This window comes from Hyla sarda, chromosome 5, assembly GCF_029499605.1.
Source record: "Hyla sarda isolate aHylSar1 chromosome 5, aHylSar1.hap1, whole genome shotgun sequence".
Lineage (NCBI taxonomy): Eukaryota > Metazoa > Chordata > Amphibia > Anura > Hylidae > Hyla > Hyla sarda.
Window position 1 is genome coordinate 384,277,544 of NC_079193.1, and position 25,781 is coordinate 384,303,324.

Here is a 25,781-nt window from a genome sequence, read left to right on the forward strand (position 1 = left end):
GACACCTCTGTATCTGCAGTCTGTGAGCTACCCTTCATATATGCTATCCTCTGTATCTACAGCCTGTGAGCTGCCCTCCATATATGCTATCCTCTATCTATAGCCTGTGAGCTGCCCTCCATATATGCTATCCTCAGTATCTACAGCCTTTGTGAGCTGCCCTCCAGGTATGCTATCCTCTATCTACTAGAAAAAGAAGGAGCGCTCCATGGTGTAATATCGCCAAATCAATGTAAGACACTAGGCAGTAATAGCGCTTACCAGAACAAGTTGTGCATAGGCCAGCACAACTTGGGTGAGGGTGTGTAACAATGGTCCACTGCTACCGTTCCACCGGTGTAGCAATGCAAAACAAAAACCTCCAAGGAAAGTGGAATTCATGCGCTGAAGGACCAGACAAGGTGGAGACAGTAAAACATTTATTCCCAGTATGCATACTGGGAATAAATGTTTTACTGTCTCCACCTTGTCTGGTCCTTCAGCGCCTGAATTCCACTTTCCTTGGAGGTTTTTGTTTTGCATCCTCTATCTACAGCCTGTGAGCTGCCCTCCATGTATGCTATCCTCTGTATCTACAGCCTGGGTGAGCTGCCCTCCATGTATGCTATCCTCTGTATCTACAGCTTGTGTGAGCTGCCCTCCATATATGATATCCTCTGTATCTAAAGCCTGTGTGAGCTGTCCTCCATATATGCTATCCTCTGTATCTACAGCCTGTGAGCTACGATTCATGTATGCTATCCTCTGTATCTACAGCCTGTGATCTGACCTCCATGTATGATATCCTCTGTATCTATCTGCCCTCCATGTATGATATCCTCTGTATCTACAGCCTGGGTGAGCTGCCCTCCATGTATGCTATCCTCTATTTCTACAGCCTGTGTGAGCTGCCCTCCATATATGCTATCCTCTGTATCTACAGCCTGTGTGAGCAGCCCTCCATGTATGCTATCCTGTGTATATACAGCCTGTGAGCTGCCCTCCATGTATGATATCCTCTGTATCTACAGCCTGTGTGAGCTGCCCTCCTAATATGCTATCCTCTGTATCTACAGCCTGTGAGCTGCCCTCCATATATGCTATCCTCTGTATCTACAGCCTGTGTGAGCTGCCCTCCATACATGCTATCCTCTGTATCTATAGCCTGTGAGCTACGCTCCATGTATGCTATCCTCTGTATCTACAGCCTGTGAGCTACGCTCCATGTATGCTATCCTCTGTATCTACAGCCTGTGAGCTGCCCTCCATATATGCTATCCTCTGTATCTACAGCCTGTGTGAGCTGTCCTCCATACATGCTATCCTCTGTATCTATAGCCTGTGAGCTACGCTCCATGAATGCTATCCTCTATCTACAGCCTGTGAGCTGCCCTCCATGTATGCTATCCTCTGTATCTACAGCCTGTGTGAGCTGCCCTACATGTATGCTATCCTCTGTATATACAGCCTGTGAGCTGCCCTCCATGTATGATATCCTCTGTATCTACAGCCTGTGTGAGCTGCCCTACATGTATGCTATCCTCTGTATATACAGCCTGTGAGCTGCCCTCCATGTATGATATCCTCTGTATCTACAGCCTGTGTGAGCTGCCCTCCTAATATGCTATCCTCTGTATCTACAGCCTGTGAGCTACGCTCCATGTATGCTATCCTCTGTATCTACAGCCTGTGAGCTACGCTCCATGTATGCTATCCTCTGTATCTACAGCCTGTGAGCTACGCTCCATGTATGCTATCCTCTGTATCTACAGCCTATGAGCTGCCCTCCATGTATACTCCCCCTACTCTGATCTCCTGTGCATATCATCCTCCCTTTTCATCAAGGAAGGGGAAAAGGCCATCAGAAATTTTTCTTATCTCCCTCTGAGCAAAACAGTAAGACATTTTTAACAAATATTATTTAGTAAGTTTCCTAAATTCAGGCAAGAAATTAACAATAAACCAAATTCAGTGCACAGGTGTCCATAGCCCTTAATGTTCTGCATCCCTCTTAACAGTTCCAGGTGCTAATATTGACCCCGATATTTCCAGACATGTTCACTTGCTGTAGTCAGGTGATATCCGCACTGAGCTGCGTCACAGACATCACATTCTCCATCGGATGCTCGGCTACGCACAGATCCCAGCTCAGGGAATTCAGGCTACATCCGCTCATCAGGCCTCTATGTAAAAATCATCTTCCAGATTTATAACCTTTCTATATCCAGCCCTGAAGGCCAAGAGTCTTCGCTCTCCATGATATGTAGACTGCAGCATAATCCAGGGGACTCCATAATATATGATGCTGAGATAGATTCTGCATTTGTCCTTGTGATATCAACCTATATAGATGACCTTCTCGCTCATCTCTGAAGGGATCTATGTGGTTATGCTTGCACATTGTAGATGAACCAGACATATATTTTACCATCATGGTGACATCTCTGCATGACAAGAGATTTACAGCAATGGATTACTATGTCCATGGCCACCTTTACAGATAACAGTTCCACCTATACCAAGGTAAATGAGAAGCACAGAATACATCCCTAGATCCTGCTCCACCAGTGATTTACGACACATTCGTCAATCATTTCTGCACTGACAGCGCCCCCTCCCTTGTGATACACAGCGATAGCAGCTGATCACATACAGACAAGGGAAGACCAGAGGCTACAACAATATGGAGACATATTTATTGTAAGTGAATAGACATATGTAGCGTGTAGAGAGGAGCCCGAATCATACAGGCCGCTGGGATGATGAAGCTGCGACCTCTCTTATTAGCCACGGTCTATAATCACAGCAAAACTTCTCATAGCAGGATCTCTAATAACCATTCGACGGGAGCACCAGGACAACCATACGTCTCGGTCCTCCAGATATGTTACACTGTACCCGGGACAGGACTTTGCTGCGTGTACTCCTGAGCGCTGGTTAACTTTTCATTGACTTTTTTCCCAGTAAATTCTGCAAGAACACATTCAGCTCAAAAATGTTTTGTGTTTTTTTGAAACAATAAGAAAAAAAAAAATAACATAAATGCTCAAAATCAAACAAAATAATCAAGTGCAGAAATATCAATCCTACTGTGTAGGATGACACTGTCGAAAACCAAGAGCAAAATAAGCCCATAAAGATGGAGGCCAGCCTTTGGAGACCCCATACACCTGCTCTATGAATGGTATAGCCCAATAGCAAACACTAAAAGATGGAAGACTTAAGGTGCCAGAATGGGAGAGTAGGGCTGAGTGAGCAAAATGCTTCCCACCCACATGACTGTGGCCCTAATCTAGATTGAGCATCCACAATGGATAAGATACCTGCTCCTCACCACCTAAATAGCCGTCTTCCACCATAAAAGCTTCATCTCCCAGGAGAACTTCATTCTGGATCTAGAAGAAATCTCATCAGGTTTCTTGTGTCTCAGATGAGGGCGAGAAGTTCATTGGTCAGATCATGGCGCTTTCCCTTCCAGTAAAAACAGATGGGAGTACCAGAATTGGATCCTACGGGAAATTCAAAGCAAGGACTCAGCTCAAACGCCAGTGATGACTTCACCAGTCCGACCCCTCCAGCCTTCTCTGGGGCAGGGTGATACACTCGCCCGTTGTCGGGTAACATGACAAGTTTCTCAGGCTGGAATGGGACCGTGAGCTTGTCCCCTCCTCCACAGTATGACAGGCGCTCGGCCCCGGAACTCTCATCACTTAGAAGGTGGGTGAAGACCACTGGGCGGTCATCACAGCGAATGTAATTTCTCTCCCGGCCACAGGGGGAGATGTAAGGGAAATCCTCCATGTATCGACCGCTCTCGTTCCTCTGAACTTGTTTGAAGAAAAAGACAAGAAATTTTTTATCTGAAAAAAACAAACAAAAAAACTAAAAATAAGAATTAACAAACCTGAGGGAATTATGGGTAGAAGTACATAGAATAAAGCTATTTAAAACACTGCATATACTTTACACTGATGAATAAGTTCACTGACTGGACTATTTGGAGCACAGCCTCTCTATTACTACTAGTAAGTGATATGTGTTCGGGGTTATATTTTTTTTAAATTTCTTTTTAATGTATACTCACCTATCTACCTACTTATTCTACCCTCCAGTCTATGGAGTTAGTTTTTCTCGTCGTCGTTCCCCCCCCCCCCCCCCCCCTGTCCTCTCGGTAGACCCTCCACTCGTATTGCCTATGCTGGACTGGGAAAGCTGTTTCACTTCAAGACTCCAAACTGGATCTCATCGGATGCCGGGGGCCCCGGGACTTTGCTTCCATAAGGCAGAAGGAAGAGACAAAACAATGACCTCCTGCACTGTTATGGATGACGAGGAGTATGAGTAGCCACAATGGCGCCTTTGTTTTGCACTTTGTCTTGTGTTGTTCATACGGACGAATCCAATATAAGATATTTGTAAAATTATGCTTTGTGTCTCTAACATTACCCAAAAGAAGCAAAAAGAGCACAGTGCCTCCTTCAGTCCCACACAGGGAGTGCACACCCCTGAGCTGCTCCCGCTCCCAGCTTTGAGAGCAGCCATAGAAATTACTGCAGAATATAATGTGATGTATATGGCAGAAGCCGCCAGATGGTGAAGGCGATCAGCTGCCTAATGACACGAATAATGCAAAATTATACAAAATAATAACCCATCCAATCCTGCAAAAAAATGGAAGAAAATAAAACAGGAGGCGGACATTCTGTCACATGTTCACACCTGACTACATCCACCTCCGTTGTCTCTGTGCCTGAATATATGGGGCCCCGTGTTTTAATCTGTGGCCCCAGGGAGGTTGTACATGTAATCGCTGCCGGGCATAGTTGCCCTCTGCTCACACATGCAGACGCTTTCCTTATCTCTTATACATAATATACGGATGCAGCCTCCGGCTCAATGAAGATTTATCACATTAACAAAAGGTGTAAGTGCTAATATATTGTTGTGCTGAGATTAGTGGAGAGGAGTAGGTGGGAGAGCTGCTAGGTAACATGTACTGCATGCTGACACGTGTGCGAGCAGAAAGCTGCCGTACAAGATGAGCTGAATACACTAAACCCAAGAGAAAACTCTGAAATACTCTGTGCTGCTGGGGCCATGATGATGCCATGATACATTTCTGCACGAAGCAGGTGACGCAGTAAGAAGCCTCAACATCCACAGTGTTATGTGATGACACCCCCCGCAGCAGTCTCCATAGTGTTGTGTGATGATCCGCTCCCCGCAGCAGTCTCCAGAGTGTTGTGTGATGATCCGCTCCCCGCAGCAGTCTCCAGAGTGTTGTGTGATGATATGCTCCCCGCAGCAGTCTCCAGAGTGTTGTGTGATAATCCGCTCCCCGCAGCAGTCTCCAGTGTTGTGTGATGATCCGCTCCCTGCAGCAGTCTCCAGTGTTGTGTGATGATCCAGTCCCCGCAGCAGTCTCCAGAGTGTTGTGTGATGATCCGCTCCCCGCAGCAGTCTCCAGTGTTGTGTGATGATCCGCTCCCTGCAGCAGTCTCCAGTGTTGTGTGATGATCCGCTCCCCGCAGCAGTCTCCAGAGTGTTGTGTGATAATCCGCTCCCCGCAGCAGTCTCCAGAGTGTTGTGTGATGATCCGCTCCCCGCAGCAGTCTCCAGAGTGTTGTGTGATGATCCGCTCCCCGCAGCAGTCTCCAGAGTGTTGTGTGATGATATGCTCCCCGCAGCAGTCTCCAGAGTGTTGTGTGATAATCCGCTCCCCGCAGCAGTCTCCAGTGTTGTGTGATGATCCGCTCCCTGCAGCAGTCTCCAGTGTTGTGTGATGATCCGCTCCCCGCAGCAGTCTCCAGAGTGTTGTGTGATGATCTGCTCCCCGCAGCAGTCTCCAGAGTGTTGTGTGATGATCCGCTCCCCGCAGCAGTCTCCAGAGTGTTGTGTGATGATCCGCTCCCCGCAGCAGTCTCCAGAGTGTTAAGTGATGATCCGCTCCCCGCAGGCGTCTCCAGAGTGTTGTGTTATGATCCAGTCCCCGCAGCAGTCTCCAGAGTGTTGTGTGATGATCCGCTCCCCGCAGCAGTCTCCAGAGTGTTAAGTGATGATCCGCTCCCCGCAGGCGTCTCCAGAGTGTTGTGTTATGATCCAGTCCCCGCAGCAGTCTCCAGAGTGTTATGTGGTGATCCGTTCCCCGCAGCAGTCTCCAGAGTGTTATGTGGTGATCCACTCCCAGCAGCAGTATCCAGAGTGTTATATGATGACTCCCCACAGCAGTCTTCAGTTACGTGATGATCCAGTCCCCAAAGCAGTCTCCAGAGTGTTATGTGATGATCCAGTCCCCGCAGCAGTCTCCAGAGTGTTATGTGATGATCCAGTCCCCGCAGTAGTCTTTAGGGTGTTGTGTGATGATCCAGTCTCCAGGGTGCTATGTGGTGATCCACTCCCTGCAGCAATCTCCAGAGTGTTATGTGATGATCTGCTCCCCGCAGCAGTCTCCAGAGTGTTGTGTGATGATCCGCTTCCCACAGCAGTCTTCAGTTATGTGATGATCCAGTCCCCGCAGCAGTCTCCCGAGTGTTGTGTGATGATCCGCTCCCCACAGCAGTCTCCAGAGAGTTGTGTGATGATACACTCCCCACAGGAGTCTTCAGAGTGTTATGTGGTGATCCGCTCCCCGCAGTAGTCTCCAGAGTGTTGTGTGATGATCCGCCCCCCGCAGGAGTCTCCAGAATGTTGTGTGATGATACACTCCCCGCAGCAGTCTTCAGGGGGTTATGTGGTGATCCACTCCCTGCAGCAGTCTCCAGAGTGTTATGTGATGATACGCTCCCCGCAGCAGTCTCCAGAGTGTTATGTGATGATGCACTCCTCGCAGCAGTCTCCAGAGTGTTATGTGATGATCCAGTCCCGCAGCAGTCTCCAGAGTGTTATGTGATGATCCAGTCCCCGCAGCAGTCTCCGGAGTGTTGTGTGATGATACACTCCTCGTAGCAGTCTCCAGAGTGTTATGTGGTTATCCGCTCCCCGCAGCAGTCTCCAGAGTGTTATGTGATGATCCGCTCCCCGCAGGAGTTTCTCTCTCTTTCAAAGGATAAACCTCACAGACACAATCTGGGACACAAAGGGTTAATGTACATTACACGAGGCGTCATCTGTTCTTAGCACATGTGAAGTAAGACGCTTCACTCTCCATGGAAACTGAGTAGCCTGGAAAAGTTTAGGGTGATAGCGCCACCTATATACTGTATTATAGAGGCACAGGTGAGTGTATATCACATGCGGGTATAAATTAAGTATAAGGATAAGTAATGTAAGTACACAGTGACTCCACCAGCAGAATAGTGAGTACAGCTCTAGGGTATAATACAGGATATAACTCAGGATCAGTACAGGATAAGTAATGTAATGTATGTACACAGTGACCTCACCAGCAGAATAGTGAGTACAGCTCTGGAGTATAATACAGGATATAACTCAGGATCAGTACAGGATAAGTAATGTAATGTATGTACACAGTGACCTCACCAGCAGAATAGTGAGTACAGCTCTAAAGTATAATACAGGATATAACTCAGGATCAGTACAGGATAAGTAATGTAATGTATGTACACAGTGACCTCACCAGCAGAATAGTGAGTACAGCTCTGGAGTATAATACAGGATATAACTCAGGATCAGTACAGGATAAGTAATGTAATGTATGTACACAGTGACCTCACCAGCAGAATAGTGAGTGCTGCTCTGGAGTATAATACAGGATATAACTCAGGATCAGTACAGGGTAAGTAATGTAATGTATGTACACAGTGACCTCACCAGCAGAATAGTGAGTACAGCTCTGGAGTATAATACAGGATATAACTCAGGATCAGTACAGGATAAGTAATGTAATGTATGTACACAGTGACTCCACCAGCAGAATAGTGAGTACAGCTCTGGAGTATAATACAGGATATAACTCAGGATCAGTACAGGATAAGTAATGTAATGTATGTACACAGTGACCTCACCAGCAGAATAGTGAGTACAGCTCTGGAGTATAATACAGGATATAACTCAGGATCAGTACAGGATAAGTGATGTAATGTATGTACACAGTGATCTCACCAGCAGAATAGTGAGTACAGCTCTGGGCTATAATACAGGATATAACGCAGGATCAGTACAGGATAAGTAATTATATAAAATGCTTCATTTATCTATGAGACAGGATTTGTGGTCCGTTCTCAGGAGTCATTTCTCCTTCTGTCTTTTCTCACATGTACGGTATAAGGAAAGCACAACATCCGCTTTACGACTATAAATCACTGGGGGGGTTGTATGGGGGGCACTAACGTCTAGGAATCCTCCTGATGCCCGTCCAGACTCTACCACACCAGACACATTGAAGACATGATGAGATGATTCGCTGCTGTGACAGGAATAGGTCGTATTCTGTGGTATTTCTGGTCTTTTCTCATTTGCATATAACATTTAATTTCCGATACGCGATGAAGTCGTCCCCTTGCCGCTTTATCCTGCACTGCAGAGACAGACGGATGAAGTTTCCTGACTTATAATTAATTCTCGTCTTTCTTCTGCCCTTTTCATTTCAATGTGCTGGGGACACGTCCTGCATGTGGAGTGTGGTGCCAGTGCTGCCCGAATGCCTCATTCATGGAGACAGAACGAATGCGGTAGAGCGTGGACACAGCATAAAGGAAGACAATGAGTCACTTAACGGGAAAGATGGAGGTGAGCGGTGATGGCCTACCGCCCGGTCATGTCACGTCGCCTCAGGTAAATGTCACTACTCGGTCTACCTGTTCTACAGTGTGTGGAGGTGTCCAGTGCGACAATATCCTGACAGCCAAGGATTTACAGAACAGTTTGATTCCTAAAAGACGAAACCATCAGGATAGTAAAAATAGTGAAAAATAAAGATTTCCAGCTTGTGACAATAGAAATATATAGGCTTTGCCCCCACATTCCCACCGATGTGCATCAACAATCACAGGATTCCCTACATTTAGGGACACACCATACATTCCTTAGCGGCTCTGTCTGGTATTGCAGCTCAGTATCATTTGATTAAAAGCTGCAGTGCCAGGCACAACCACTGACATATTTATGGCGCTGTGCTGGGAAACTCAGTTTGTAATGAACAGACATATACCTCCTAGGGCACTACTATAATAGCTCCTATAATACTGCTCCAATATACAAGAATATAACTACTATAATACTGCTCCTATATACAAGAATATAACTACTATAATACTGCCCCCTATTTACAAGAATATAACTACTATAATACTGCCCCCTATATACAAGAATATAACTACTATAATACTGTCTCCTATATACAAGAATATAACAACTATAATACTGCTCCTATATACAAGAATATAACTACTATAATACTGCTCCTATATACAAGAATATAACTACTATAATACTGCTGCTATATACAAGAATATAACTACTATAATACTGCTCCTATATACAAGAATATAACTACTATAATACTGCCCCCTATATACAAGAATATATCTACTATAATACTGCTGCTGTATACAAGAATATAACTACTATAATACTGCTCCTATATACAAGAATATAACTACTATAATACTGCCTCCTATATACAAGAATATAACTACTATAATACTGCCTCCTATATACAAGAATATTACTACTATAATACTGCTCCTATATACAAGAATATATCTACTATAATACTGCTCCTATATACAAGAACATAACTACTATAATACTGCTCCTATATACAAGAATATAACTACTATAATTCTGCCCCCTATATACAAGAATATAACTACTATAATACTGCTGCTGTATACAAGAATATAACTACTATAATACTGCTCCTATATACAAGAATATAACTACTATAATACTGCCCCTATATACAAGAATATAACTACTATAATACTGCTCCTATATACAAGAATATAACTACTATAATACTGCCCCCTATATACAAGAATATAACTACTATAATACTGCTGCTGTATACAAGAATATAACTACTATAATACTGCTCCTATATACAAGAATATAACTACTATAATACTGCCCCTATATACAAGAATATAACTACTATAATACTGCCCCCTATATACAAGAATATAACTACTATAATACTGCTGCTGTATACAAGAATATAACTACTATAATACTGCTCCTATATACAAGAATATAACTACTATAATACTGCCCCCTATATACAAGAATATAACTACTATAATACTGCTGCTGTATACAAGAATATAACTACTATAATACTGCTCCTATATACAAGAATATAACTACTATAATACTGCCCCTATATACAAGAATATAACTACTATAATACTGCTCCTATATACAAGAATATAACTACTATAATACTGCCTCCTATATACAAGAATATAATTACTATAATACTGCACCTATATACAAGAATATAACTACTATAATACTGCACCTATATATACAAGAATATAACTACTATAATACTGCACCTATATATACAAGAATATAACTTCTATAATACTGCTCCTATATACAAGAATATAACTACTATAATACTGCCTCCTATATACAAGAATATAATTACTATAATACTGCACCTATATACAAGAATATAACTACTATAATACTGTCTCCTATATACAAGAATATAACTACTATAATACTGCTCCTATATACAAGAATATAACTACTATAATACTGCTGCTATATACAAGAATATAACTACTATAATACTGCTCCTATATACAAGAATATAACTACTATAATACTGCCCCCTATATACAAGAATATAACTACTATAATACTGCTGCTATATACAAGAATATAACTACTATAATACTGCTCCTATATACAAGAATATAACTACTATAATACTGCACCTATATACAAGAATATAATTACTATAATACTGCACCTATATACAAGAATATAACTACTATAATACTGCACCTATATATACAAGAATATAACTACTATAATACTGCTGCTATATACAAGAATATAACTACTATAATACTGCTCCTATATACAAGAATATAACTACTATAATACTGCCTCCTATATACAAGAATATAATTACTATAATACTGCACCTATATACAAGAATATAACTACTATAATACTGCACCTATATATACAAGAATATAACTACTATAATACTGCACCTATATATACAAGAATATAACTACTATAATACTGCTCCTATATACAAGAATATAACTACTATAATACTGCCTCCTATATACAAGAATATAATTACTATAATACTGCACCTATATACAAGAATATAACTACTATAATACTGTCTCCTATATACAAGAATATAACTACTATAATACTGCTCCTATATACAAGAATATAACTACTATAATACTGCTGCTATATACAAGAATATAACTACTATAATACTGCTCCTATATACAAGAATATAACTACTATAATACTGCTCCTATATACAAGAATATAACTACTATAATACTGCCCCCTATATACAAGAATATAACTACTATAATACTGCTGCTATATACAAGAATATAACTACTATAATACTGCTCCTATATACAAGAATATAACTACTATAATACTGCCTCCTATATACAAGAATATAATTACTATAATACTGCACCTATATACAAGAATATAACTACTATAATACTGCACCTATATATACAAGAATATAACTACTATAATACTGCACCTATATATACAAGAATATAACTACTATAATACTGCTCCTATATACAAGAATATAACTACTATAATACTGCCTCCTATATACAAGAATATAATTACTATAATACTGCACCTATATACAAGAATATAACTACTATAATACTGCACCTATATATACAAGAATATAACTACTATAATACTGCCTGCATGTACACTATCCGGAGACAGGGGGTGGTTCTGTGCTCTCCTCACTATCTGGCGGTATACTGAGTAAAGGATTTGCCGTCACGTTTTACACATTTAGTTTTTTTATGAAGACATTTTCTCTCCGCTCGGCAGTGAATCCGCTCTCTTAATTTGTCCTCGTAAACTGCTGCGTCCTCGGCGCTCGCCTGTTAATGTCTTCCTAATGCTGAGCAGCTGTTTGTAGCCGGCGCGCTGAGCGTACATCACATATATTACGCGCCATGTGTTTACCGCTGACATCTTCAGAGCGGCGCAGGATGAGATGTACTGGAGACAGTCCACACCGCCGGCCCCACGGGGTAACGGAGAGGACGCACGCAGGCATTTTTTATTTATCCTTCCCACAATTCCACGCAGTGCATTACTTTACAATGTAGTAGGAAACCTTTATATAAGCTATCTGGCCAAAGGCTGTCCGGGCATGCTGGCAGTTGTAGTTTTGCAACAGCTGGAGGCACCTTGGTTGGGAAACATTGCTCTTTGCCATCTCTATGCACTTCACGTCACCCCTGCATCAGTTGTCACCCCTGCACTTAATGTCACCCCTGCACTTAATGTCACCCCTGCACTCCACTGTCACCCCCTGCACTCCACTGTCACCCCCTGCACTCCACTGTCACCCCCTGCACTCCACTGTCACCCCCTGCACTCCACTGTCACCCCCTGCACTCCACTGTCACCCCCTGCACTCCACCGTCACCCCCTGCACTCCACCGTCACCCCCTGCACTCCACCGTCACCCCCTGCACTCCACCGTCCCCCCTGCACTCCACCGTCCCCCCTGCACTCCACCGTCCCCCCTGCACTCCACCGTCCCCCCTGCACTCCACCGTCCCCCCTGCACTCCACCGTCACCCCTGCACTCCACTGTCACCCCTGCACTCCACTGTCCCCCCTGCACTCCACTGTCCCCCCTGCACTCCACTGTCCCCCCTGCACTCCACTGTCACCCCCTGCACTCCACTGTCCCCCCTGCACTCCACTGTCCCCCCTGCACTCCACTGTCCCCCCTGCACTCCACTGTCCCCCCTGCACTCCACTGTCACCCCCTGCACTCCACTGTCCCCCCTGCACTCCACTGTCACCCCTGCACTCCACTGTCAGCCCTGCACTGAATGCCGCCCCTGCACTTCACGCCTCCCCTTAACTCAATGTCCACCCTGCACTCCCATGTCCCCCCTGCACTCCACTGTCACCCCTGCACTCCACTATCACCCCTGCACTCCACTATCACCCCTGCACTGCACTATCACCCCTGCACTCCACTATCACCCCTGCACTCCACTATCACCCCTGCACTCCACCGTCAGCCCTGCACTCCACCGTCAGCCCTGCACTGAATGCCGCCCCTGCACTTCACGCCTCCCCTTAACTCAATGTCCACCCTGCACTCCACTGTCCCCCCTGCACTCCACTGTCACCCCTGCACTCCACTGTCACCCCTGCACTCCCATGTCCCCCCTGCACTCCACTGTCACCCCCTGCACTCCACTGTCCCCCCTGCACTCCCATGTCCCCCCTGCACTCCACTGTCACCCCCTGCACTCCACTGTCCCCCCTGCACTCCACTGTCACCCCTGCACTCCACTGTCACCCCTGCACTCCACTGTCAGCCCTGCACTGAATGCCGCCCCTGCACTTCACGCCTCCCCTTAACTCAATGTCCACCCTGCACTCCGTGTCATCCCTGCTTAAGCTGTCCCCTCTGCACAAATCCTACCTGTATCCGTGGTCTACTGTCACCCCTGCACATTATGCCATACTTCCACACCTCATCACTCAGTTACCATTTAAGGATTTTCTGGACAGAATCCAAGGATGGACATTTAGTGTGAATCAGAGGAAACATCCAAAATGAGACAGCAGGTTACTGGCTGCTAAATGAATATCAGATTTCCTGGACAGAAAGGTCACAGCGTTCTCCAGAGTAATAGTAGGTGGAACGCCAGTGTACATAGGATAACAGGAGCTCAAACTGGTTCGTCCCTTCAGGCAGCCATTTTGCCGTGGTGGCTGGCCAAATGTCCCAAAAGATGTTGGTGTGAGAAGAAAGGCGGAGAGGAACGAGTCAAAGCCGGGGTCAAATTTAGAACACGGAATGCAAGCTCAGAACACCTTCACTGGAACACTATGGAATCTTACTGCACAGGTGAGTAGGGAAAGGTGGAGCTGACTGATATAGTCAGAGGTGAAAAATGCTTCCAAGTGAAATGATTTGGGTGTGCACGTGCTCGGAGGAAGCGCGCACACAGATCCACGGGAAACAGAGGAACAGCAGCAACAAAAGGTGCCGAAACCCGGGAACAGAAGGGGTCCGAAACACATGGAGACATTGTAATCTACCATCAGTATTATAGGTATACACTGTCACCGACTATAAATAATACTACTTGTCTACCATTAACTTGAGGGGACTGTTGAGGAGTCTATATAAGGGGCCCTCCTGCTGTCGAAGGACTTAAGAACTTTGCTCGAGGGGAGCCTTAGGAAAGTACCAGCACAGATGCAAACCACCGGGGGCAAAAAAGCTTTCCCTGCACCGGGGAAGGCAGAAGGATGAAGAGAAACCCACATTACACCTAAGTCTTTTAGCAACTGCTTCAGGCTACGACCTGGAAAACTTCTCTCGCTACGAAAAACGGAGGAGATTAAAATAGATGTTGGGTTTTCATGCCAGAAAATGTAAACACTTTAAGTTCGGATAACGGAGGTGGAAACCCAAATGTGTCACAGACAGAAGGAAGATCGACACCATAACCTCCGGCTGTAACAACTTTTTACATGAGAAGTTGACACATCGTGGCAAAAGGTTGACGACCTAGAATAATCGGCTACACCAAAAATAGTACGCGGATAATTGGCGAGCCTGATCGATGTGAAGGGTAAAAGCTTTGTGGCTAAAAATCCACAAAATAAATGAAAGAGTAGCTCCCACCATGTGGGAAAAAAAGCTTCTGTCCCTGCCTATTGCTCACCTATCCCTAACCCCATCCCTGTCTTTAAAAATGTTTTTAACCACCTTAGAAATATCTTTTTGTCACTGATGCCTGCTAAGGGCCGACTTCCGCCCTTATCTTATCTATGCTGCGTTCCCGTCAGAAGCGGCCAACAGCTTGGCAGTATGCTCCGGGGTCTCCTCCTCCCTGTTTAGCAGTGTTGTCTTATCCAGGGAGGAGGAGTATAGGAGCATAGCCCACCTGCCGTGCTATTCTACACCGCCGAAACCTGGGACTGAAACGAAGTAGGGGTAAGTGAAATAAGACCTCACTTACCGTACAGGACATGTACAGTCCTGGAGCATCAGCGCAGCACTGAGATTCAGTGCCGTGCTGCCTCCAGACTGTACATGCCGGGGGCGGGGACAGCCGGCGCACGAGGCCAGGCAGCCAATGCGCAAAGCCCAGGCGTTCACAGCGCTCGCTCCAGCCTCTCTGATTGACAGGCAGGGAGTGAGTGCAGGGTGACTGAATTCGGACTGAATGCCCGGCCGGGATCGGTCCAAATTCAGCTGTGATGTCACAGCAGGCTGCAGCCGGCCGCTAGGAGGGAGACCCCTAGTGGCCGGATTTCAAGTGCAAAATAAAATTATTTAAACACAAAATAAATAATAGAAGTATATTAGAGACATGTTGTAGTACAAAGTACAAAAAAAAAAAAAGTTGATGACAACTTTAATTCTCGTCCATGTTTGCTGTGTAACACACTAAAAGAGTCCGGGTATGGTTTCCATCACAAAGCACACTGATATGCCACACAGGGAGTGACACGCATACAATGGCTGCCATGATAGTACCCATAGAGGTGCCCAATTCTTGCAGACCCTACAGCAGTGTTACCTAACCATGGTGCCTCCAACTGTTCCAAAACTACAACTCCTAGCATGCCCGGACAGCCTTTGGCTGTCCGGGCATGCTGGGAGTTGTAGTTTTGCAACAGCTGGAGGCACCATGGTTGGGAAACACTGCCCTAAAGAGACTCTCTGCGCTCCTGTTCTGCCAGCCACCGATGATGTCCCGCTCCGCTCTGTGATTGGCTGAGCGGGGAGTCTGACATGTGGAGAAGTAAGAACAGCACGGGGATGCGGACTGGAAGATGTGACCGTGGCAGGGGAGCGAGGGAGGTAAGTATGCGGTTTTAAAGCAGATGGAGGCACATACTAACCTATGACATAATGTTTATAATTAAAAGGATCTGCTAATTTATTTCCAGAAGCAGCACAACAGCTCTGCACGGAATGAGCTGCAGTTCTAAACACGACCATCCACAGACGTGGCGCTGTTTTAGGGAGATGTTTTTCCTTACCTTGGACAATCACTGTTAGGGTATGTTCCCAGGGTGAAATGTTTGCACGGAAAATTTTCGTGAGGACATTCCAAATAGGGATCGACCGATATCGTTTTTTTAGGGCCGATACCGATATTCTGTGGAGGTTAGGTCTGATAGCTGATAACTTATACCGTTATTCCGGTATAAGTTAACGGCCATTTTTCCCCCCCGGCGACACCACCCGGCGCACCGCACCCCACCGCTCCGGCCAGAGACCGCCGCCGCTGCCCCAGAAATAGCGTGGACCCGGGAACAGGTAATTATAAAACGGGCATGGGGGAGGCAATGAGGCAGCGGCCGGGGCGTGCAGCGGTGCGATGGGCGGTGCATTATCGGCAAGGTAATTGCCGATAATGTCCAAAATTGTGAATATCGGCCGATAATATCGGCCAAACCGATAATCGGTCGATCCCCAATTCCAAAGTCTGCAGAAGATGCCAGTGATAGGATCGCTCTGAAGTGCGCCCTCTTATAGGCACCAATGCAAGTGGAATCAGCAAAAACATTGAACAGGTCGGGATTTCCGCAGCAGCATTCTGCCCTGTGAACAAAGCAGGAGAAGCCTATTAAAATCAATGGGACTCTGCTGTTGCGGAATGTCTGTGTGGAATATTCACACGGAATTCTGCACAGATATTCTTCTATCTCCGCTCCCACAGACAATGATTTACCACTATGCAGTCTGCCGTCTGAACAGAGCAGCAGATTCCTATTAAAATCAATGGGACTCTGCTTTTGGGGAATGTAAGTGTGGAATATTCACGTGGAATTCTGCACAGATATTCTTCTATCTCTGCCAGGAAAGCTCCCACAGACACTGAATGTCTGATCTATAGCAACCAATCACTCAGCTCAGCTTTATATCTCTACAAGCTCTGGTAAAATGAAAATTCGGGTAGAAGAGCTGTCATGGTGCACATCTACAATCTTGTATAATGATCTGATTGCTTCTCAGCATAATATCAAAAACTAACAGGTTGTTAGTATACATTTTGATCAAAAAGTACAAGCCCACTCGCCACGTCAAGGCAACCTATCCAGAGTGGGTCCCTAACGTCCCTAGCATAAAATGGCGCAGCACCGGGCGGCGACCACCACCGCCGCAACGCCAATGCCCACAAGGGGGGGGAACGACCCACTGGCAGAGCAGCCCCAATGCCACTCGAACCAGTCTATGAGCCGCACCCCCCCCCCCCCCGCAGACACGGCGCCACGGCAGAAACGGACACCGCACAGCACCACACCAGTGTGAACAGGGATGTAAAAGCTCACTTACCATACTCTCCCAGTCAAACTGGGAGGCAGCTAGGAAAGAAATGGCCCATGTGCAGCTAACTACTACTTATATAGGGTTGGGCTGAGGGGGTGGGGAAGAGTGCAGCACATGTTAAAACAAAGAAAAAGGAGGGGATAGAATTCTAGTGTGAATTCGGGTAGAAGAGCTGTCATGGTGCACATCTACAATCTTGTATAATGATCTGATTGCTTCTCAGCATAATATCAAAAACTAACACGGGGGGGTGCGGCCCATAGACTGGTTTGAGTGGCATTGGGGCCGCTCTGCCGGTGGGTCGTTCCCCCCTGTGGGCATTGGTGTCGCGGCGGTGGTGGTCGCCGCTCGGTGCTGCGCCATTTTATGCTAGGGACGTTAGGGACCCACTCTAAATAGGTGGCCTTGACGTGGCGAGTGGGCTTGTACTTTTTGATCAAAAATGTATACTAACAACCTGTTAGTTTTTGATATTATGCTGAGAAGCAATCAGATCATTATACAAGATTGTAGATGTGCACCATGTCTGTATTTCTACCCGAATTCACACTGTGATTTCTATCCCCTCTTTTTTTTTTTGTTTGAACATGTTGTCTGCACTCTTCCCCACCCCCTCAGCCCAACCCTATATAAGTAGTAGTTAGCTACACAAGGGCCATTTCTTTCCTAGCAGCCTCCCAGTCTGACTGGGAGAGCATGGTAAGTGAGCCATTACACCTTGTTCACACTGGTGTGGTGCTGTGCGGTGTCCGTTACTGCCGTGGCGCCGTGTCTGCGGGGGGGTGCGGCCCATAGACTGGTTTGAGTGGCATTGGGGCCGCTCTGCCGGTGGGTCGTTCCCCCCTGTGGGCATTGGTGTCGCGGCGGTGGTGGTCGCCGCTCGGTGCTGCGCCATTTTATGCTAGGGACGTTAGGGACCCACTCTAAATAGGTGGCCTTGACGTGGCGAGTGGGCTTGTACTTTTTGATCAAAAATGTATAATAACAACCTGTTAGTTTTTGATATTATGCTGAGAAGCAATCAGATCATTATACAAGATTGTAGATGTGCACCATGTCTGTATTTCTACCCGAATTCACTCTGGTAAAATGAAAGCTGAGCTGTAATTGGTTGTTTTGGTTTCCGGCATGTTGACATATCTGGGCCAATGAATGCAGCGCGGTGTGTACATGTGACCACCACTCCAACAGGAGCGACTCCGGTCTTGTCCTCAAGATGGTGGGGGTCCCCCAATCCCGCTATCAGATCCCATTCCCTATCCTGTGAATAGAGGATAAGTGTTATAGGCTGGAATATCCTTTTCAAGAATATGTCCAGACCAGTGCTTGATGTCAGTGAACGAAAACCTTCAGAGCTCACACAGCTGGGGATTTGTGACAATGTATAAGTGTAGTCACTGCTCTGCGAGCTGCACAAAGCTCTTATGTGTTCTAAAAGTGGGTAAAGTGTCGCTCGGGGGCCGCTCTATGTGACTGGGCATCGCCTACACCAGTGGTCTTCAACCTGCGTACCCTCCAGATGTTGCAAAACTACAACTCCCAGCATGCCCGGACAGCCAACAGCTGTCCGGGCATGCTGGGAGTTGTAGTTTTTGCAACATCTGGAGGTCTGCAGGTTGAAGACCACTGGCCTACACGGTTAGGTCATATAAAAAGGTGTATAATACACGGCTCAAAAAATAAAGGGAACACTAAACAACACAATGTAACTCCAAGGCACTGACACTTGTGTGAGATCCCACTGTCCACTCAGGAACAACACTGATTGACAATCAATTTACCATGAAACAGACAACACGTGGAAATTATAGGCAATTACCAAGACACCCCCAATAAAGGAGTGGTTCTGTAGGTGGTGACCACAGACCACTTCTCAGTTCCTACACTTTCTGGCTGATATTTTGGTCACTTTTGAATACTGGCGGTGCTTTCACTCTAGTGGTAGCATGAGACGGAGTCTGCAACCCACACAAGTGGCTCAGGTAGTGCAGCTCATCCAGGATGGCACATCAATGCGAGCTGTGATAAGAAGGTTTGCTGTGTCTGTCAGCGTAGTGTCCAGAGCAGGGAGGCGCTACCAGGAGACAGGCCAGTACATCAGGAGACGAGGAGGAGGCCGTAGGAGGGCAACAACCCAGCAGCAGGACCGCTACCTCCGCCTTTGTGCAAGGAGGAGCACTGCCAGAGCCCTGCAAAATGACCTCCAGCAGGCCACAAATGTGCATGTGTCCACTCAAAGAGTAAGAAACAGACTCCATGAGGGTGGTATGAGGGCCCGACATCCACAGGTGGGGGTTGTGCTCACAGCCCAATACCGTGCAGGACGTTTGGCATTTGCCAGAGAACACCAAGATTGGCAAATTCACCACTGGCGCCCTGTGCTCTTCACAGATGAAAGCAGGTTCACACTGAGCACATGTGACAGATGTGACAGAGTCTGGAGACACCGTGGAGAATGTTCTGCTGCCTGCAACATCCTCCAGCATTACCAGTTTGGTGGTGGGCCAGTAATGGTGTGGGGTGGCACTTCTTTGGGGGGGCCGCACAGCCCTCCATGTACTTGCCAGAGGTAGCCTGACTGCCATTAGATACTGAGATGAGATCCTCAGACCCCTTGTGAGACCATATGCTGGTGCGGTTGGCCCTGGGTACCTCCTAATACAAGACAATGCTAGACCTCATGTGTCTGGAGTGTGTCAGCAGTTCCTACAAGAGGAAGGCATTGATGCTATGGACTGGCCGCCCGTTCCCCTGAATTCGATTGAGCACATCTGGGACGACTCGCTCCATCCACCACAGACTGTCCAGGAGTTGGCGGATGCTTTAGTCCAGGTCTGGGAGGACATCCCTCAGGAGACCATCCTCCACCTCATCAGGAGCATGCCCAGGCATTGTAGGGAGGTCATACGGGCACGTGGAGGCCACACACACTACTGAGCCTCATTGGGACTTGTATTAAGGACATTACATAAAGTTGGATCAGCCTGTAGTGAGGTTTTCCACTGTGATTTTGAGTGACTCCATATCCAGACCTCCAGGGGTTAATACATTTCATTTCCATTGATAATTTTTGGTGATTTTGTTGTCAGCGAATTCAACTATGTAAAGAGGAAAGGATTTCATACGATTAGTTCATTCAGATCTAGGACGTGTTATCTTAGTGATCCCTTTATGTTTTTGAGCAGTGTATATATGTTTATGAGGTGTCCAGCTGTGTACGCTCTGGTGATATTTCCCAGCATATACATGTAGCACAGTGTGAGCCCCGTATACAGCTCTGTTGGATTCAGGCCAGGATTGATAGGAAGGAGACAATTTTATTCTCCGCCATCCTACCGTCTGTTATAAATTCTAAAGTTCAGGCTCTAGTGCCTCCTGGTGGTTAATGTTCGGCATTGCAAAATCTGCATTTCTCTGTTATTATTCTTTAATTTACACCTGAAACTACAATACAAAGAGACATCGCAGAGAGGGGAGACAAAGATGCCAACACCGTCAGCATAAATCCAGGCAGAGAATTACCAAGGCCGGTCTGCTCTCCTCCTCCTGCGCGGCTGAGTTTAGTCTATTGTGTATTAGTCAGATTGTATATGAGACGTCCAGCTCTTCTCTTCAGACACATAAGGACTTCTCATGTATGGACCGCAGGTCATCTCCAGGTCCAGGCGTGAACCTCCGTCACATACATCTCATGTTCCACAGGACACCGGACTGGACCCCTTTACAGCGTCAGCAGTAGTCACGATGACTACTGAGGAAGGGGTCGTATCTGAGAACCCTGAAACGCGTCTAGTCTTATGCACCGATTTTGTTCACTGGCATTTATGCTCTTTATGAATCTAAGCTCTAGTTTACGGAGCAAATCCATCACATTGTGGATTCCCTACGCATTAGTCGACCTAGACTAGTGTCCGGTCCTGATTTTACCTGGTCAGCTCCGGCTCAAGCTGACGTCACACGCCATCTACACGAGGCAAGCTCCATCTACCCAGCGTGTAGTCTCCGGCTTCCAAGTCCAGCGGTGAGGAGATCGATACCATCAGCGCCTGCCAGCGCTTGGTCTCCTGACAAATTTCCAGCAGCGCCTGCCAGCGCACGGCCTCCCGGCGAATTCACCATCGGCACCTGCCAGTGCCACTAGCCTGGGACGACCATTACCGCATAAACACCTGGATCTTGAAAGATAAAGCCACAGCACCATCTAGGACCGTTGACCGCCATCCGGGCACGGGAGCTGACACAGCCACATCACCCAGGACCGGTAACAGAGTATCCACTTTGACTTATAATTATCATACAAAAGGACATTTATACCTTTACAATACTCTAAAGACGATATATGAATTCATCAACATAGAGCTATTCTATATGCCAGTGATACATTTTTATAATATTTCTATATTTTAATTTTATATATCTAATTTTGTATATCCATTATATGTGTTTCTTCTCACAAGGGCCCTGTGAGGAATAATGCACTATACATTTTAAATAAATAACCGTTGAATTATTATTGGAGTACGACCCAGTTTTCTATTGTTCATATAATTAAATTACACTACCTTGGAAGGTCCGGGCAATATATTTCTTTTTCACATATTTTATTATTTTTGCAACTGTGGTATAGTTGCATGCCCTGTTGACCTCAGGCAGTGTTTATACACTAATTGTGAGCTGCACTTGCACCCTTTTTTTCTTTCTTCAGATTTGTAAATTACTTCTATTAAAAAAAATCTTAATCCTTCCAGTACTTATTAGCTGCTGAATACTACAGAGGAAATTATTTTCTTTTTGGAACACAGAGCTCTCTGCTGACATCACGAGCACAGTGCTCTCTGCTGACACCTCTGTCCATTTTAGGAACTGTCCAGAGTAGGAGAAAATCCCCATAGCAAACATATGCTGCTCTGGACCTAAAATGGACAGAGATGTCAGCAGAGAGCACTGTGCTCGTGATGTCAGCAGAGAGCTCTGTGTTCCAAAAAGAAAATAATTTCCTCTGTAGTATTCAGCAGCTAATAAGTGCCGGAAGGATTAAGATTTTTTTAATAGAAGTCATTTACAAATCTGTTTAACTTTCTGGCAGCAGTTGATTAAAAAGTTTTCCACCGGAGTACCCCTTTAATAAAAGGTTTTCCATGGAGGAAGCTACTCCATCTTATTATGTCAATAGTCATCAACCTGTGGTTCTCCAGCTGTAACGAAACTACAACCCCCAATATGCACTGACCGCCAACAGAGTTGGAGCTTCAGGACAGCTATCTTAAAGAGATGCTCCGATGGAAAATACATATTTTCAAACCAGCAGGTGGCAGAAAGTTAAACAATTTTTTTTAAATAACTCCCATACAAAAATCTTAATCCTTCCAGTACTTATCAGCTGCTGTATGCTCCACAGGAAGTTGTGTAGTTCTTTCCAGTCTGACCACAATGTTCTCTGCTGCCACCTCTGTCTGTGTCAGGAACTGTCCAGAGCAGGAGCAAATCCCCACAGCAAACCTCTCCTGGTCCGGACAGTTCCTGATGCGGACAGAGGTGGCAGCAGAGAGCACTGTGGTCAGACTTGAAAGAACTACACAACTTCCTGTGGAGCATGCAGCAGCTGATAAGTACTGGAAGGATTAAGATCTTTATATAGAAGTAATTTACAAATCTGTAGAACTTTCTGCCACCAGCTGATTTGAAATGGTTTTTTTTCCCACTGGAGTACCCCTTTAATATGGCTTCACATGGCACATAAGTGTACGTCAGTGATCTTCACCCTTTGGTGAAACTACAACTCCCAGCATGCCCCAGACAGGCTGAGAGTTGTAGTTTTGTAACAGCTGGATAGCCACAGGTTAAACATGACTGTATGTGGTAATTATAGGATTCTCCTGATGCTCTGCTGCCATCTTGTGTCCTATACATGAATAACAGTGATAGGGGGGGGGGGGGGTTGTTCTGATCCAAAGCGCACCCGCCCCATGAACGATCTATACTCTACTTTTCGACAGCAAATCAGTCTGGTGTGCATTAACCCTTAGAGGACGCAAGTCGGAAGACTGAAAAACTTTCCCATGATGCATTAATGCACTCAGCCTGTAGGTGGAGCTGTTCTCTATACTTTACTTACTTACTGATCCTCCACTAGGTGGTGCTGTGCCCTCTCAGCTTTATTTCATTATTTTAGGCTGCCCATTCCCCAATATTCACCATTACGCCTCATACTTTACCTTTAAAACAAGTGATGAAATTCTTGACTTTGACGTCATCGAGGAAGAGCTGAAAAACAAAACGAGGGAATTACCGACAACCAATCAAATTACAGCCGCCATGTCATGACTAAATATTACAGATACAGGTCCTGAACTTGTCCCCAGCCGCCATGTCATGACTAAATATTACAGATACAGGTCCTGAACTTGTCCCCAGCCGCCATGTCATGACTGAATATTACAGATACAGGTCCTGGACTCGTCCCCAGCTGCCATGTCACGACTGAATATTACAGATACAGGTCCTGGGGTCGTCCTCAGCCGCCATGTCATGACTGAATATTACAGATACAGGTCCTAAACTTGTCCCCAGCCACCATGTCATGACTGAATATTACAGATACAGGTCCTGGACTCGTCCTCAGCCGCCATGTCATGACTGAATATTACAGATACAGGTCCTAAACTTGTCCCCAGCCGCCATGTCATGACTAAATATTACAGATACAGGTCCTGGACTCATCCTCAGCCGCCATGTCATGACTGAATATTACAGATACAAGTCCTGAACTTGTCCCCAGCCGCCATGTCATGACTAAATATTACAGATACAGGTCCTGAACTTGTCCCCAGCCGCCATGTCATGACTGAATATTACAGATACAGGTCCTGGACTCGTCCCCAGCTGCCATGTCACGACTGAATATTACAGATACAGGTCCTGGACTCATCCTCAGCCGCCATGTCATGACTGAATATTACAGATACAAGTCCTGAACTTGTCCCCAGCCGCCATGTCATGACTAAATATTACAGATACAGGTCCTGGACTCGTCCTCAGCTGCCATGTCATGACTGAATATTACAGATACAGGTCCTGGACTCGTCCTCAGCCGCCATGTCATGACTAAATATTACAGATACAAGTCCTGAACTTGTCCCCAGCCACCATGTCATGACTGAATATTACAGATACAGGTCCTGGACTCGGCCTCAGCCGCCATGTCATGACTGAATATTACAGATACAAGTTCTGGACTCGTCCTCAGCCGCTATGTCATGACTAAATATTACAGATACAGGTCCTAAACTTGTCCCCAGCTGCCATGTCATGACTAAATATTACAGATACAGGTCCTGGACTCGTCCTCAGCTGCTATGTCATGACTGAATATTACAGATACAAGTCCTGGGGTCGTCCCCAGCTGCCATGTTAGATATAAGTCCCCCTGTGGCCTTTGCTGTCCACTAAGGGGCCCCAGACCTCTTAATACATAACATTGCGGCCCCTGATCTCTTTTATTTGTCACACAGAGAACCTATGGACTCTATACTATTCTGTGGCCCCTGCTCTCCTATATATAACACTGTAGAGCCCTTGATATATTACACTGGGGCCCCTCTGATCTCTTCTATTCTGCAGACCTTACACTGGGGCCCCTCTGATCTCTTCTATTCTGCAGATCTTACACTGTGGCCCCTCTGATCTCTTCTATTCTGCAGACCTTACACTGGGGCCCCTCTGATCTCTTCTATTCAGCAGACCTTACACTGTGGCCCCTCTGATCTCTTCTATTCTGCAGACCTTACACTGTGGCCCCTCTGATCTCTTCTATTCTGCAGACCTTACACTGTGGCCCCTCTGATCTCTTCTATGCTGCAGACCTTACACTGTGGCCCCTGTGGCCTCACCTGCCCCTGGTGGTCGATATAATAGAAGTACTCCCGGACGCGGGGCTCGGGGCTGTGGCCCTGCACATAGTGAACTCCCCTGCAGGGGCCCCTGGGGCCGAGGAGCGGGAACAGGCGACTACGAAAGACGGGGATTCCACGGAGCAGCGCCGGGCAGGGCATAGCTAGGACAGGCCGGGGATCTATCAGCACAGACAGGCCGCACTGTTACTATGGAAACCGGTCAGTTATTTGTGAGCGCCGGAGGAAACAAGAGCTCGGGAGAAAGGTTCCGGGTCAGATATCTGCCCGGCCAGGAGGAAAAGGACGACATGTTAGGGGCCTAGAATCTATATCCCATACACAGACTATACCGCGGGGCCCCATGAGATAGGGCCCCCAAAACAGCTCTGTATGAGGGGAGTGATTGCGGGGGGTCCCGTGTATGAGGG

At 46.1% G+C, this 25,781-nt stretch overlaps 1 protein-coding gene across 3 annotated transcripts; it reads right to left on the reverse strand.

The window, feature by feature from the left end:
- Window positions 1-526: 526 nt before the first annotated feature.
- Window positions 527-25,781, reverse strand: C5H8orf82 (chromosome 5 C8orf82 homolog). 3 transcript variants are annotated; one of them, XR_008844407.1, is made up of 4 exons: window positions 25,351-25,781; window positions 23,677-23,725; window positions 3,314-3,839; window positions 527-2,949 (listed from the first exon to the last, which is right to left on the reverse strand). XR_008844407.1 is itself a non-coding variant. In XM_056522929.1 (3 exons), exons 1-3 carry the CDS (start codon window positions 25,510-25,512, stop codon window positions 3,406-3,408), a joined length of 645 nt encoding a protein of 214 aa, XP_056378904.1. In that variant the 5' UTR covers window positions 25,513-25,781; the 3' UTR covers window positions 530-3,405. The 3 variants fall into 3 exon arrangements, 1 of the variants encoding a protein (XP_056378904.1); XR_008844406.1 differs by having other exon boundaries at window positions 3,303-3,839; XM_056522929.1 differs by having other exon boundaries at window positions 530-3,839.

What these genes read in the sequence shown, in the direction of transcription:
- C5H8orf82 (XM_056522929.1), bottom strand. Translation starts at nt 25,512, where the DNA reads ATGCCCTGCCCGGCGCTGCTCCGTGGAATCCCCGTCTTTCGTAGTCGC. An exon ending in ATATCGACCACCAGGGGCAG is followed by an intron (nt 23,726 to 25,350) that starts GTGAGGCCACAG and finishes TTTGTTTTTCAG; the next exon opens with CTCTTCCTCGATGACGTCAA. An exon ending in TTTCATCACTTGTTTTAAAG is followed by an intron (nt 3,840 to 23,676) that starts GTAAAGTATGAG and finishes TGTTTTTTTCAG; the next exon opens with ATAAAAAATTTCTTGTCTTT.